The sequence below is a fragment of the Poeciliopsis prolifica genome, unplaced genomic scaffold, assembly GCF_027474105.1.
Source record: "Poeciliopsis prolifica strain line A6 unplaced genomic scaffold, Auburn_PproV2 SCAFFOLD015, whole genome shotgun sequence".
In the NCBI taxonomy this organism is placed as follows: Eukaryota; Metazoa; Chordata; class Actinopteri; order Cyprinodontiformes; family Poeciliidae; genus Poeciliopsis; species Poeciliopsis prolifica.
The window spans coordinates 352190-366720 of record NW_026562390.1 but is presented as its reverse complement, the minus strand read 5'-3'; the positions used below and the strand labels follow the sequence as shown (position 1 = coordinate 366720).

Sequence of the window (14531 nt, the reverse complement as noted above, 5' to 3'; positions counted from 1 at the left end):
TCAGAGGAAGGCTGTGCTTCTCTGGCCTCAGCTCTGACCTCCAACCCCTCCCATCTGAAAGAGTTGGACCTGAGCTACAATCATCCAGGAGACTCAGGAGTGAAGATGCTGTCGGCTGGACTGAAGGATCCACACTGGAGACTGGAAGCTCTCAGGTATGGAGGAACATCCTGCAGGAGCAGAGAAGGTCTGATAGAGGAGGAAGAGGGAGAAATGTCTTTAGTCAGTCTGCTGGGAAACATTTAGGTTGAAGATCAAAATTGATTATGCTAATTCAGTATCTGTCTTGTATTTATTACAGTTAAATTATAAATACTGCTGGTAATTTTAGCTTTGTAAGTTTGCAAACTACATCCAATTAAAAACTGTAGGAATCTTCCACATGGTTCTGAATGAACCTGGGAAACCAACCCATCTACTGAACCACAATAACATGGTATTCAGAGCAGCAGGGGGCCAAATATAGCTCCATGTGGAACCAAGAGGTTGGAGAGAGAAAATCAGTTGAAACTGTTTCCTATCAGAGTTCAGTTTGTCTCTCTGTCTTCACAAACCAGGAGCATCATGGGCTGGGCGGGCTTCCACTGATGATCTACTGAGGAAATACAAGAAGCTGATTGGCTGATGGACAGGAAGTTAAAATATGAAGATTAATAACATCATAAATCAGATATTATTGGTGTTGTGTATAGATGTAGTGCTGCATCACATGGTGTTATTAGTGATTATAGATCAGCTGTTGCTCACCTGGTGACTTTAGTCAGTGATGATGGAGGAGGTTTAGTTTTTACTGATCACTTTAAGCTTTTATGTTTTTATCTTTGATCTTTGTTTAAACCTGTTAATCTGGTTTTAATGCTTTTGGACACAAATATCTGTTTTCCACTGATGTTCTGGATCTTTGATGATATTAAGGAAAATAAAATCATCTTAACTGCAGATTGGATTTAAGTTTTGATCAGAGATTTTGTTTGACAGTCGCTAATAATTAGTAATAAAGAGACATGGCTGAGAGCAAATATACAGTCATATGAAGAAGTTTGGGCACCCCTATTAATCTAAATTATTTTCATCTCTAAATATTTGGATGTTTGTAATAACTACTTCAGTTTGATATAACCAATAACTTATGGACACAGTAACATTTCAATATTGAAATGGGGTTTATTGGACTAAAAGAAAATGTGCAGTACACATAAACACAAAATTTGACAGGTGCAAAAATATGGGCACCTCAACAGAAAAGCAACATTAATATTTAGTAGATCCTCCTTTTGCAACAATAACAGCCTCTAGTCGCTTCCTGTAGCTTCTAATGAGTTCCTGGATCCTGGATGAAGGTATTTTTGACCATTCTTCTTTGCAAATCAATTCCAGTTCAGTTAAGTTTGATGGTCGCCGAGCATGGACAGCCCGCTTCAAATCATCCCAAAGATGTTCAATAATATTCAGGTCTGGGGATTGGGATGGCCGTTCCAGAACATTGTAATTGTTCCTCTGCATGAATGCCTGAGTAGATTTGGAGCGGTGTTTGGATCATTGTCTTGCTGAAATATCCATCCCCGGCGTAGCTTCAACTTCATAACTGATTCTTGAACATTAGTCTCAAGAATCTGTTGATATTGAGTGGAATCCATGCGACCCTCAACTTTAACAATATTCCCAGTACCAGCATTGGCCACACAGCCCCAAAGCATGATGGAACCTCCACCAAACTTCACAGTGGGTAGCAAGTGTTTTCTTGGAACGCTGTGTTTTTTTGCCGCCATGCATAACGCCTTTTTTATGACCAAACAACTCAATCTTTGCTTCATCAGTCCACAGGACCTTATTCCAAAATGAAGCTGGCTTGTCCAAATGTGCTTTTGCAGACCTCAAGCGACGCCGTTTGTGGCGTGCTTGCAGAAAAGGCTTCCGTGCATCACTCTCCCATACAGCTTCTCTTTGTGCAAAGTGCGCTGAATTGTTGAATGATGCACAGTGACACCATATGCAGCAAGATGATGCTGCAGGTCTTTGGAGGTGGTCTGTAGGTTGTCCTTCTCAGTTCTCACCATTCTTCTTCTCTGCCTCTCTGATATAACCCAGAAGTGGCCTGCCACTTCTGGGTTTAACATGTACTGTCCCTGTGGTCTTCCATTTTCTTACTATGTTCCTCACAGTGGAAACTGACAGTTTAAATCTCTGAGATAACTTTTTGTATCCTTCCCCTAAACAACTGTGTTGAACAATCTTTGTTTTTAGATCATTTGAGAGTTGTTTTGATGTGCCCATGATGCCACTCTTCAAAGGAGATCAAGACTGGAGAACAACTTGCAATCGGCCTCCTTAAATACCTTTTCTCATGATTGGATATACCTGGCTATGAAGTTCAAAGATTAATGAGGTTGCCAAACCAATTTTGTGTTTCAGTAAGTCAGTGAAAAGTAGTTAGGAATATTCAAATCAATTAAATGATAAGGGTACCCACATTTTTGCACCTGCCAAATTTTGTTTTTATGCATATGTAAATGCCCTGTAAAAGGGGGATATTTTAATAAAGAGCCAGACACGGTGCTTCTGCTCCAGCGATTATTATTATCAGAGGAGGAAGTTCCGGTGCTCTTCACTATAACTAGCGCAAGCGCTAGGCTCCCCCTGCTGGTGGCATCTGGCCACTGCTTTAACCAAATCAGCCTAGTCAATCTCTGAGGTGACAAAATTTCAATCCATCACACATATTGCCCATTTTCTGTTAGTACAATAAACCTCATTTCAGTACTGAAATATAACTGTGTATATCAGTTATTAGATATATCAAACTGAGATAGCTGTTGCAAACACCCAAATATTTAGAAATAAAAATAATACAGATTAATGGGGGAGCCCAAACTTTTTCATATGACTGTAAATTTTAGAATCAATTTAAATGTTTCAGTGACAGGAAGAAAAAAACAAGAAACATAAATAGAGGAACTGATCCAGAAAGATATAATTATTATCAATAACATGTAGTAACTTTAATGCATATTGAATATAATGGGATGGAAACAGAAAACTGAAAGTAACTGAAAGAGCAGAAGAACATTTAGAGATACGAACTGATGATGTTTGAATGATGGAAAAGAGACAAAAGATGTTGATGAAGGAAACGGATCAGTTCTTGATTTAACACTCGTGTTTAGGAAGATTTCAGCTGATTGTGGAAAATTATTCTGACTAAGAACGTGAGGAGAGCCTGGAGCTAAATAGGAGCTGGAAATAATAATGAATTTATTCTGATTCAACATCTTCAAACTGTCACATCACTCATTCAGGAGTCTAAGGAGTTCAGCTGTTAGATTCCTATGATGATTTACTGAGGATAGAAACATTAAAACCATGTTGGATGGAGCTTCAGACCAATCAGCCCCCAGAAGCAAAGAGGAGAAGAAAAGCAGCTCCATGGTGATCAGGTGGATTTTAAAGATCTCAGAGTGAAATAAATAAATTCAGATTTAAAGCAAACCTCTCAACTTTAATAAATTTGTGTTTTAAAATATAAAACACATGAAAAAGTGAAGAAAACTATTCATAAGGCAAATAGATTTAGAAGTTTAGTAGATCCATCTATGTGGCAGTTTATCTCCACCAGGGGGCAACATCTGGAAAATGATCAAAAGTATGAATGAAATCAGGGAATAAATTAAATCCCTTGTTTTCCAGAAGGAGGGAAGAATTGAAGTGAATAATGAGGAAAAAGTAGAAAATGTAAAAATGAGAGCAGAAACTGGTTCAGATCCAAAGTTCTGATAAATTTACTAGGAAAGATAAAAAGACAAGATCAGCTCATCCAGAACTTCTGCAGTGGAGGGAGGATTACTTTCACAAGCCATTACTGCAGCTGCTGGGTTCAGGATGCTGCTTCTTCTTCTTGGGCTCATTGTAAATGTGTGCAGCGCCACCTGGTGGTGCTGGTTGGTAGAGGAAGTGCTGAAAGAGACTGATGGTCTGACCCCCCTCCTCCTTTCAGGGTGGAGCCTGCTGGAGGCCGATTCTTGACTCCAGGTCTGAGGAAATGTAAGTGTGTTTTTCATCTGATTCATGACAACAAAGCAGCTCACATTCAACCATCTTCAAACTGTCACATCACTCATTCAGGAGTCAAAGTGTCAATAAATGATCAATAACTGCAGCTGGATTGTGTTTGTTCTCCATCAGATTCCTGTCAACTCACCATCGACACAAACACAGTGAGCAGATTCCTCAAACTGTCTGAAGACAACAGGAAGGTGACATGGATGGAGGAGCTTCAGTCATATCCTGATCATCCAGACAGATTTGATTATTCTCAGCTGCTGTGTAGAACTGGTCTGACTGGTCGCTGTTACTGGGAGGTTGAGTGGAGAAGAAAAGTTGATATATCAGTGAGTTACAGAAGAATCAGGAGGAAAGGAGACATTATAGACTGTGTGTTTGGATATAATGATCATTCCTGGAGTCTGAGCTGCTCTGATATTGATGGTTACTCTGTCTGGCACAATAACATAGGAACTCGTCTCTCCTCCTCCTCTGTCTCTAACAGAGTAGCAGTGTATGTGGACTGTCCTGCTGGCATTCTGTCCTTCTACAGAGTCTCCTCTGACTCACTGATCCTCCTCCGCACCTTCAACACCACATTCACTGAACCTCTGATTCCTGGATTTGGGTTCTGGAGGTCCAGTTCTGGTTCCTCTTCAGTGTTTCTGAGCTGATTTGAGTCTAAAGAGTCTAAAGTTTTTCATCCTGCTAGAAAATCTCACTGTTTAAAAGATAGTCCAGTCTCTATATGTCTGTTTCATTCAGAAATATATTTTCATGGATCCAATCTGTGTCTTGGTTAAACTTTTTAACAACCCTGGGATTATTCCAGGATTATTCCAGGATTATTCCAGGATTATAACTGGATCAACATGTTTTATCATTTTCCAGTCAAAAAATCACAATGAATCTCAGGATGTTTTGTCTCTCTCTTGATTTTTTACCTTTCATTTATCATCAGATTCTTTGAATTTACTGCAGTTTTTCTCAATTACTGGATATTTTTTGTTTCTGTTATCTCCTGTATTATTAAATTCATCTTGGATTCAGATGTTATTTTTTGTATATTTACTGCAGTTGTACTTCATGTGTTTTATTGAACAATAAACATATTTTATTCATTTGCTGCTCATCCTGTTCTGTTCCTGTTTAAATGTCAGTAGATTATTTTTCAATTTCAACTCTGACTTGTAATTTATATTTAAACATTCCCATATTGAAACATTTTAAAATACATTATTTATTTTTTCTTTCTTTCTTAAAAATGTTTTCTATGTTTCATAAGTTTCAATATAATCTCAACAATTCCCCCCTTTTTGAAGTATTTTCTATATGGAAATACATCAATCAAAGTCCACTATTGCAAATAAAAATTCTGATGGAACAGATTCATCATTGTACCTTCAAACAAATCCTTAGTATTCAATGCTAAGTTTTCTTTCTCCATTTCACTGTTCCAGGTATCTTTTATGCATGATAGTTAATTTTTCTACATCCAACACCTTTAGTTTCGCTACTATTGTTACTGTTTTTATATTTGATCAATTAACCTGGTGTCTTCAAAGAATTGCTACCTATCATAACGTTTTGTCAAATTTCACAAGGTAGAACATTTCCCTTTATCCCCCAAAAGATGTTTCTAGTTGGTTCTTCTCCAAAATACTGTTCTCACTTTTAATAAAAATTAGCCTTTCCAAAATTAAATCAAAATCCCAAATTGTCCAATTTCCAAAAATGTGTCAATTTAACGTCCATTAATCAATTAATCCTGGATTTAAAATTTCTAAGCCTCAGTCATAAACCAGGTTACTTTATCCACACGTTCTTTTCTTTTCAAATCAAAGTAATTAGTTACTTTATTTTCTAATATCAAATGAATAATGTGATCACTTTCTCAACTTCTGTGTACAATTTGTTTGCTATTTTCATTTTATTTTCTGATTTTATTCTAATCACACAAAGTCATACTATGTAATCACAAACAAACAATAACACAACAAACAAAAACATAAAACATTTAGTCTCGTCGTGGTCAGTCACAGTCAGTCTATTATCTACATTTTTCTTTCGCTCAAATTTGTTCAAAAGTATATATTGAAACTTCAAATATTTTCCAAATGTTTTAGCATTTTTTGATGTTTTCCTGTTTAATTTAGTCTTCAAGATTGTAATTACCATGTGCACATTCTAAAAAGATCACTACCTTTTATTAGGGCCTTATAACAATTAGTAATTTCCTGCTGTTGAAACATGTTGTCAGTTTCAAAAAAATATAGATTCATTTCCTTTATTTTAGAATGATCTATTCCATTTTAGATGCATCAAAATACTTAAATACCACTGTCTCTATAATTTTCAACAATTTAAGTTCTCAACAAATTCCTTCATTAAGGAGATTCCTTAAATTTCAACTTACTTCCATAACTTAATAGTTTAAAGACCTCTTAAATTCTTTATTTTATTCCCAGGATTGTTCTAATAAATTTATTGTTGTTGATGTTTATCTTTATTAATTTCTTTACTATTTTGTTAAAGATCACTGCCCTTTTCTTAAAAGAAAACTTTCACAACAAACATATTTATCTTTTAGGAAGATTTAAACCTTCAAGATGACTCTATTTTTTTCCAAAACACTTCACATTATAGTTTTAAAGTTCATCACATCATCTTACTCATTAATAATTTTTTAATTCGCAGAATTTTATGATGTTTTTCCCTTGCAAAACATAAATGGTTATAGATTCACTTCTAAACTTTCTTGATCTTTTGTTCTCAATATTCAGGGATCACTAGAACAACTTTTCAGAATTTCTCCATTGTAGAATCATTAAAAACATCTATTAATGCGTTCTTTGTTTATTTGATAATTCTTATATGAACAGATTAGCAAGCAAACAGTCCTGGCTGTGATCACAATGTGCATAAAATATATTACCCTTAATATATTTTATATACTTTTTCCTTGTTTTTGTATAGTTCTTAGGTCACTTTTAGTTATCAGCTTTATTGCTGCATTTGTCCTTTCTCACCAACTTGCAACCTCCCCACAGGAGATTCATAACCAGCACATTCCTAAGTTATTCTGATCTTATCACTAGAACTAATAAAACAGCCTTTTTCTCTCAAAGCATAAATTGAGACATTAAACTAGATAATGTCCTCTCAAAAGATCACAGTACCAAATTAGTATTTTCTTTACAGTTGTACATTAATATAAAAGTATATTTATTTTTACAAACTGTCCTAAAGAATTTTAACTAATGTTTGACAAGGTATGTTTACCAATTTTTAGACCCAGCGTTTTGATGTTAAAAATTTACATTTAACATTTCCATATTATTTCATTAATCTCAATTAATTTGCTTGCTTAAACAATCCACTCTAAAAAAAAAATGGTTCTTTGAACTTAGATTGGCCATAAAACAATTTCACACCTCCTTCACAAACTTTCCCTCACCTTGTGAAAGGAAGTATTTCATGGCAGCAGGAGAAATCTGCTGTTTCATTCAGATTTTAGCATTTATATCTCAAATTCATCTTTTAACTTAAATTGTTTGGGGTACTTCTGTTTACATTCTTTAACCTTTTATTGTGCACTGATGTTTTGTCATCAGGACTTGTTCTCACCTTTATATGACAGCTTAAGATGTTGAACTGCTGTTTAGATCTGCTATTCAAACTATTTTCTTTCTGTTGAACCAGCTGCAAGATCAGGGGGATAAGGCACAGCTACAACTTCTGCCTATTGTAGTTCCTATTGTGCCTATTGCCTGTTGTTCTCCTGAACAGACCTGTTGCTTTGTCCCGCTTACTTTATTTTCAACATTGTCTCCTGTTGATTTTGTATTTTTATGTTTATCCATAACACTGAGATCATAGCATTAACTTTCTGTCAGTCATTTGTGTCCCAAATATTTCATCTTTCATCTGCACATTTGGAGTTTTGTTGTTGCTAACTTTGTAGTTTTCTTTAGCTAAATATTTCAAACAAGGCTAAAGTTTCCTTTTATTGGGGTCAATTTATTAAGTTCTAGTTCATAATTTTTTCGCTCATCCTGAAATTGTTTTGAAACACAGAGTTATCCTAAACTCTAAATACAGCATTTCTCCAGTCAGCAATCAATGCTGAATCAGAGCTGAGTGGGGTTTATTTGGGCAATCTAATGAATAATCACAGAACAGTTGTCCTGCTCTTTTGAGGACATCTGTTTTTCTCCTGACTTTTCTATTTAGTTTCATTTTTGTTTATTATATACCTAATTTATAATCACTTGTAATCATGTCACTACATTTTGATATCCTCAATTGTTTCAAATACTGTTTTTCCCATTAATCAATAAGTTATTTCAAACTTTATCCTTTTTACATCCTGTAAATTTTAGCAAACTTTCCTGTATTTAATCAATTTCTATTTATCCAGAGAGTTACCTCTAGTTTATCCTGTACTATAATTATCAATAAGTTCTGTATATCTAATAATATTTATCCATTTTAATAGAGTTTTGTTCATTGTTAAAAGAATGTTATTTGTTAAGGGCTTCTCTCTCTAAAGTTCTGCTCTCTTTTTTTTTTATAATCAATTCATAAAATGTCCCTATTGTAATTTTTGTTTTTTTATTTTATTCCTCCTTTTGACCTCATACAAAGTCCATCATGATGTTTCTCCTCATATTCTGGAGGTAAGGGCAACTCAGGGTATAATCTAGCACTCTGTTCAACATTCTTTTTAGATTTTTTCTCTCCAATCTCTCATTTTTGTGCTACTTCTAACCAAAATTTTACATCACACCCTTCTTTGTATATATATATTTTTTTATTTGAATTTGTTTTTTGTTTTATTTTATCTTGCAGTAGAATTAATTTCTGTATGTTCAGACTGCCATCAAAATGATACTTTGTTATCCATTTATCTAAGTTTTTATTTTACACGGATCCTGATCTTAATGAACTTCCAGTCGTTTGATTTGAGACTGTCTACTGGATTAGTTTTAGTGATCTCTTTCCCCATTTTTAAAATTTTTTAAATAAAATTTAGACCAGTTTCAGACTGATCCTTTGGACCTAGTCTGGCGAGGAGTAGCTGTATATTTTGGAGGTGCTCTTTTGATAGGTTGCAAAGGCACAGAGGGTGTTGCTGCTGCTGCTGCTGCTTCCTCTGGCTCTTGCATATCTCCTGCTTGCTCAATTAATCCCTGATAGGGTCCTGGCATAAATTCATCATCTTCCCTTCTATAAAACAACACTTTCTTTTCTTTCTCTTCACCTCTTTCTTTCTCTGCCTCTTGTTCTTTTTTTTCTGCTCTTTTGCTCTTTTTTCCCTTCTTCTCTCTTATTTGCCATTTTCATCCACACTCCTGTTTGTTCATACCTTCTTTATTCATCAGTTTTTCTTTGCCCTTACATTTTTCTCTTATTTTCCTTCTCAATTCTGCAATGTTTGCAGTGCTTAAATTACCATTAAAGCCATATTTGTGTACCCAGTATGCCAGTGGTTCAACTGCTCCTGGTTCTTGTTTCTCAACTACCTTCCAATCTTTACAAATTCAACCTTCTAGTTTTATTTCTTTTTTCCATTTTTAACTATGTTTTGGTCCAGTGTGGGGTAACACCTGGTGTGTTCTAACACTGGAATATTTTCAGCAAGATGGTGATAAAACTTCCTGTCTGTGGTAAAGTTCACTTCAACTCTTTTGATTGGAACTTTCTTGCCTACATGCAGCCACAGAGGGTCACCATTTACTTCCTTGCTGTTTTGGTATGAAATCAAGTATCCAGTGATACTTAAATTTCCTTTCACTCTCACATACACACTCTGTTTTTTGTCACGGAATTGAAGCGCCTGTTTCGCTGGACTCCGCCGTCCATTTGAACACGGGTATTAGTCGGGCCCCGTTCCCACAACAGGTGGGGTTTGTAAGATCTCAAACCAGGTGAGGTTGCAAAATACCGAAGCAGGTGAAGTTTGCCAGTCTTCGTCCCAGTAGGGTTTTACAAGACCTCCAGCTAGGTAAGGTTTACAAAGCATTATTTTCTAGTTTTTTTATGATTTATTATTTTTCTTTTCTTTTTCTTTTTATCACTCTTTTATTTCTTCACTCTTTTATTTCTTCAAGCAGGGAACTCCGTCATCCCACGGACTTTAATTACTTCTATGAGTAAGGACTCCGCCGTCTTCACAGAATTTAACTGCTTGTTTTAAGTTACCTGATAGTGTCTAGAATTGTCAGGGTTTTATTTCTTCACTTCTTATTCTCTATTTTATTGCAATATCCATCATTCACCACTTCTTTTTAAAAGAAATTCCTACTCACTGATATGTGTCAGTCTTCCCCTGGATGTCCACCAACCCCCCGGATCCCAGCCTGTGAGAAAGGACCAGTCCCGGAAAGGGTCTTAGTGCTGTGGCCACAGAAGACTGGCTGAGAAATATTCAATGACCTGAACAAGTTATGTCACAAGAATTTGAGATGATGTTGAGTTTTAATCAGACAGGAAAGCATCCAGGCCACTAGGGGGGGAAGATTTCTGAGATTACATTTAGGATTCTGATATTTTCATGTAAAAAGTGTGAATTAATATTTTCAAAAAGTCAGAGTTCTAGCTTTTTTGACAATCTGAATTCTGGGAAAATTTTGAATTCTGAGATTAAAATAGAAATTTTGATCAATTAAAAAAAATTAATTGAATTGTTTTTTTTTCCCAAAAAAAATTCTGAACTCAAAGAAATAATTAACATATGAGGAAAAAACAAATTTTGAGATTGAAATTAGGATTTTGAGTCTAAAGGTGGAATTTTTGACATTTTCAGAAACATTTTTTAAAATTCTGGGGAAAATCCAAAAGTTTTTAGATTAATTAGAATTTTGAGATTAGTGGTAGGATTCTAATATTTAGAAAAAAGTCAGATTTCAGAGAAAAAGCCAACATTTTGAGATTAGATTAGATTGAACAGGATATTTTAGTGGCCATAATCTTCTTCCATATGGTAAGTGTAATCAAATTCAACATTTACTCAGGTTTTCAAGAAAAAAACACAAATATAAGTCAACTTCCAACATGTATTCTCCTGTTTTTCCTCATGGATACAATATCTTCTGCTTTACAGCAGGAATGTATTTAAAAGCAGTAACATATATTCAGGTCATTAGTTGAAATGAAAGTTGTGTTTTTGTTTCCTGCCAGCGTTCCAGCATTATGCTGCCATCAGCGACCTGACGCTGCCTAAAGCCCTGCAGTTGGAGCTGAAGGGAGACATCGAGGATTGCCTCATCGACATCGGTGGGAAGGCCTGTCACCAAAACTCATCAATCTCCCAACTAATAACATGATTAGTTATTAATGCTCTGACATATGCAAAATATATTCATTTCTAAAGAAAATTTAACATTTTAATTCAGAATATTAGAAATAAAACGAAATATGATGAATTGCTCTCTCTAGTGGTGGTTCTAGATATGGCAGCATTTATAAATCCAATAATTTCCACATTTACATCCTAATCAAATGTTTGACTTTTCAATCTCAGAAAGTGTTTTACATTTTGAGTGTTTAACTTTTTTTATTTTTTCAAGTTTTCAGACTAGAGTGTAAACTGAGCATTTCTCAAAATGTTCTGAAATTAATTTAAAAAGTTTAAAAACTAAAATTTCAGCATTTTTTGGTAGAAAAGTTTTGGAATTAATCTCAAAATTTTGAGTTTCTTCTATAAAAATTTTGACTTTTGGAGCTCAAAGATGTTTCTAAAAATTGTTTTTTTAGCATGAATTTGCTATTTTTTCCTTATCTGCAAAGACCCTAATATGTTGTTTTACTCTTAGACTCGGATCCCAAACTGAACAGAAATTGTTTATTTTTTAGTATGCTGCGTCCATCAGAATCCTGCTGGTTTAAATGTTTCTCACCTTTTTGTTCATCTTGAAAAGTTTCTGGTTGAGCTGAACCTGAAGCTCCACAGCTGGAGACACAGAAACATCTGGACTCTGTTATTTTTGTCTGTGACGGAGTTTTTATTTTCTGTTTCCTCTTTCATGTCCAGTGAAATGCGCCTGGAACACACCGGCTTTCTTTGCTGAGAAACTCAATCGGGCCATGAAGGTGAGTGAACGCGTCTGCTGCTCCTAATCCCACTAATAACATGGATAAAATAGGGATTATTTGGATTATTACGGCTACAGTGTTCATATTTTACCATGTTTTAATAAACTCCTTAGTTTGGAGTCATATGGAAAGCCGTCTTAACATAAAATTGTTTTTTTCTGTTTGTAATTAAATTCCAGATGTGTGAAAAATAGTTTTGTATGATGCCGTATTAATAGCAGTGGAGATAGAAAAAGGAAGAACACTAATGCTAAAAAAGCTCAAAGTTTTAAAATCTCAGGAATGCTATGAAAAAATAGTTAAAAATTGTGATTGAAAAGTGAAATATTTGCTGGAAAATCTCAAATTTTGACTTTAATCTCAGTAAATTGCTAGAAAATCTTTTGACATTTCTGAGTTTATAAAGTTCAAAATATGCAAGAAAAATTTAAATTTTAAGATTCATCTAAAATGATAAATTTCTGAGGCTGAAAAGTTGAAAATTTGCTAGAAAAACTTCAGAAATGTTTAATTTAATCTCAGAAATGTTGCAGAAAAAACAGAGATTCTGAATTTGATCATTATAAACTTTGTTGGAAAAAAATGACATTATTTATGTTTATCTCAGACATTTTCTAGAAAAAAATAGGACAATAGAAAGTTGAAAATTTTAATCTTTTGACAAGAAATTCATTTATAACATGATGTATGTTGTATGTAAAATAATATGACAGTGAACCACAACTTTAAAAAAAAATCAATATAAAGAAATTATTGACTTAAAACAAGCTCCGATGTCTTTGATTTTTGAGCAAGATGTTGTTTTGTCTTATTTAAAGTGTTTCAAGACATTTGCACTAGAAACTAAACCAAAACCATTTGGTAAGATTTTGAGTTTTTGCAGTGTAGAAAGGACCTTTTGGCAAACTATATTTCTAAGATTGTTGACAGTTTATTATGCCACATACAGTTTTTTGTTACATTAACATAACATAATAATTTAACCTAACTAAGATCCATGAAAAGGAATCAAAATGTCCAACTCAAACATCATGTGGTCCATTTTGTGCCTTACCAGGGCCACGGTACGAGGGATCAGACTCTGATCCGGATCCTGGTGAGCCGCTCCGAGGTCGACCTGCAGAAGGTCGTAGAGGAGTACCGGGCAATGTTTGACAGAACCCTCCATGAGGACATCGTGGTAAAATACGTTTCCCAAACTGTTTCTATGTTTAAGTTTCAAACCACATCAATAATGCTTTTTTATTTCTGTTTTAACAGAACGACACCAAAGGACATTATCAGAAAGTCCTGCTGGCTTTGTGCGGACCGTACTGAAAACCTGAAGACCTGAAAACCTGAAATCCTGAAGACCTGAAGATCTGAAAACCTGAAAACCTGAAGACCTGAAGACCTGAAAACCTGAAAACCTGAAGACCTGAAAACCTGAAAACCTGAAAACCTGAAAACCTGAAGACCTGAAAACCTGAAAACCTGAACCTGAAAACCTGAAGACCTGAAAACCTGAAGAACTGAAGACCTGAAAACCTGAAAACCTGAAAACCTGAAGAGCTGAAAACCTGAAAACCTGAAAACCTGAAAACCTGAAGACCTGAAGACCTGAAGACCTGAAACCTGAAAACCTGAAAACCTGAAGACCTGAAGACCTGAAGAGCTGAAAACCTGAAGACCTGAAAACCTGAAAACCTGAAGAGCTGAAAACCTGAAAACCTGAAGAGCTGAAAACCTGAAAACCTGAAGACCTGAAAACCTGAAAACCTGAAGACCTGAAAACCTGAAGACCTGAAGACCTGAAGACCTGAAGACCTGAAAACCTGGAGACCTGAAAACCTGAAAACCTGAAGACCTGAAGACCTGAAAACCTGGAGACCTGAAGACCTGAAAACCTGGAGACCTGAAAACCTAGATCTGTGAGGAAACAAAAAATAAGTCAAATTTATGCTCTAATAAAGTTTTTCTTTCCATTTCTGTCTCTTTGTTTTAATGCTGCTTGTAGAAAAAAATGCAAGCAGAAAAAAATACAGGAAGAATGAAAAACTTTGCTTGTTTATTTGTTTCAGTTTTGAGATTATATCTGGAAATTGTGTTTAAATGGAGACGTGTCTGATCCAACATGCCTGCAGGAAGAACATTATATAGTTTTATACTGAGATTAATTGACACAAATTCAATAAAAATAACGTATTTATCCCAAAGGGAAATTAAATGTTTTAAATGATATTATCTAAGGTTCTTCAGAGTTCACCAGAAACAGACAACCTTCACTTCCTCCACATGAATATGTTTTTTATTCACTACATAACAGACTTTTGATGCTTCTTTACAGTGTATTGTTTTTTCTGCAACTGTTTAAAAGTTATGGATCCCATTTGATTGAAAAAAACAAAACTTGTATC

At 34.9% G+C, this 14531-nt stretch overlaps 1 protein-coding gene across 1 annotated transcript; it reads left to right on the top strand.

The window, feature by feature from the left end:
* The first annotated feature begins 10353 nt into the window (after nucleotides 1–10353).
* Nucleotides 10354–13550, top strand: LOC129366650 (annexin A1-like). Its single transcript, XM_055040624.1, has 5 exons — nucleotides 10354–10402; nucleotides 11221–11316; nucleotides 12074–12132; nucleotides 13193–13315; nucleotides 13396–13550. The coding sequence occupies exons 1-5, from the start codon at nucleotides 10354–10356 to the stop codon at nucleotides 13450–13452; spliced, it is 384 nt and encodes a 127-aa protein (XP_054896599.1). The 3' UTR covers nucleotides 13453–13550.
* Nucleotides 13551–14531: the final 981 nt, after the last annotated feature.